At 47.0% G+C, this 2,041-nt stretch overlaps 1 protein-coding gene across 1 annotated transcript in view; it reads left to right on the top strand.

Annotated features, from left to right (window-relative positions):
* The window catches only part of LOC130376502 (leucine-rich repeat-containing G-protein coupled receptor 6), a 16,407-nt gene that overhangs the window by 2,327 nt on the left and 12,039 nt on the right, over window positions 1-2,041 (top strand). The window contains 3 exon segments of the mRNA XM_056583810.1: window positions 528-538; window positions 929-1,144; window positions 1,422-1,493. Of these exon segments, the coding sequence (XP_056439785.1) occupies window positions 528-538; window positions 929-1,144; window positions 1,422-1,493 (299 nt within the window).

Below are 2,041 nucleotides of genomic sequence, written 5' to 3'. Positions count from 1 at the left end.
TATGTGTTTGTGACTGTCTTTGTGTGTGTGTCTCTCTGTGTGTCTGTGTGTGTCTGTGACTGTGTGTGTGTGTGTGTGTGTGTGTGTGTGTGTGTGTGTGTGTGTGTGTGTGTGTGTGTGTGTGTGTGTGTGTGTGTGTGTGTGTGTGTGTGTGTGTGTGTATGTGTGTGTGTGTGTGTGTGTGTGTGTGTGTGTGTATGTGTGTGTGTGTGTGTGTGTGTGTGCGTGCGTGCGTGCGTGCGTGTGTGTGTGCGTGCGTGCGTGCGTGTTTGTGTGTGTGTGTGTTTGTGTATGTTTTCATTGATCATAACTTGGTTGACATGAAAATAAATCATACTGGATCGCTTAGAGCCAATAGGTAAAAAAAGAGCATGACCATATCCTCAATAGGCTAAATCATTCATGAGTATCATACTTCCAGCTACTCTGTGGTTCCAGCCACTCAGTTTAAAATAACTAAGGGCTGGCCATGACAGCTAAGGTATCTTCATAAGCACAAGGACACTACCTCTCTGTGTTTAACGCAGGGATACGGACAGTACTCTAAAGAAGCTGAGGCACACACGGTTATGGCATCGTACACACACGCACGCAGACACACACACACACACACACACACACACACACACACACACACACACACACACACACACACACACACACACACACACACACACACACACACACACACACACACACACACACACACACACACACAAACACACACAATGTCATCTAGACTCATTTAAATATCTGGACGACATTTAAATTTCGCTGTAGTATCTGCAATGACAATAAAGAGAATTCTATTCTATTCTATTCTACAACACACACACATGCCATAAAGATAAACAAAACAGGGGGCCGCATTGCCCATCCAAGACCTCCCCTGTCCTCTCCAACACGTCGTTGCTCCTCCCCCTCCCAGGCGCCTGGACGCCAACCTCCTGTCTGAGGTCCCTGCAGGGGCCTTCGGGGGGGTGGGCTCCCTGAGACACCTGTGGCTGGACGACAACTCCCTGACGGAGATCCCCGTGGCCGCGCTGGACTCTCTGCCCTCCCTGCAGGCCATGACCCTGGCCCTCAACCGGATCACGCACATCCCCGACCACGCCTTCACCAACCTCTCGGCCCTGGTGGTGCTGTGAGTAGCCCGGCCGCCGCCTCCCGTCCCTCTCTGTCCCCCTCCTCTCTGTGTGCGATGTGTGAGGGCCCCCGCGCTCTGTTATTCCTATCGTTTGTTTGCAAACCGTTTCTTGTTTAGCTTGTTTAGCTCGTCCCGGTTTTAGGTTTCTCTTTTTTTGTTTGTTTTTTTCTGTTTGAACAAGAGTGATTATTTATGTATCAGAATGCTAGCGAGATCATGATGAATGTGGGCCCTTCTTGAGTTATTGAAAAATATGCACATGGATTTGCTCCAGGCACATTCATAACAACCAGATCCAGAGCCTGGGAGAGAGATGCTTCGAGGGCCTACAGAGTTTGGAAACCCTGTGAGTATTTATCGGATGCACACAGTTGTGCAAGCTTACACACAAGTGAATGCACGCACACGCGCCCACATACCGTTGTTTCATTTCCCAGGTTTAAATTAATACCTGCCCTTGTTTTCCCAAACCCTGCCATGATGAGAGAGTTACAACTACGTATCAACAGATAATGTGTGCCAATGTTTAGACCAATCACATTGCCACCAAAAGCTGTTGTGGGTGGTTACCAACTGTATGTGTGTGTGGGAACATCGGGACATTTTTCTATTAATAGATCATCTATTACTATCATACCTCCCCACAGAATAATCCAATCTACAAAATATGTTGTTGTTATGCTCTCAGATCAACAGATGATGATCTGACATTAATCATGATGATCTCAGATCATCATGTTCAATGTCAAAGTACGCCTTCAAAAGATTGGCAATTTATGACCCTGAGAAAAAGAAGAAAGCATATTACCTTTGACTACTATCAACAACAAATAACCATTTGTGGGTTTGACGAGGAGGACTGCGGGCGTGATTCATGCTCTTTCAGCTCCACTA

The sequence above is a fragment of the Gadus chalcogrammus genome, chromosome 1, assembly GCF_026213295.1.
Source record: "Gadus chalcogrammus isolate NIFS_2021 chromosome 1, NIFS_Gcha_1.0, whole genome shotgun sequence".
In the NCBI taxonomy this organism is placed as follows: Eukaryota; Metazoa; Chordata; class Actinopteri; order Gadiformes; family Gadidae; genus Gadus; species Gadus chalcogrammus.
This window is presented reverse-complemented; position numbering and strand designations above follow the sequence as displayed.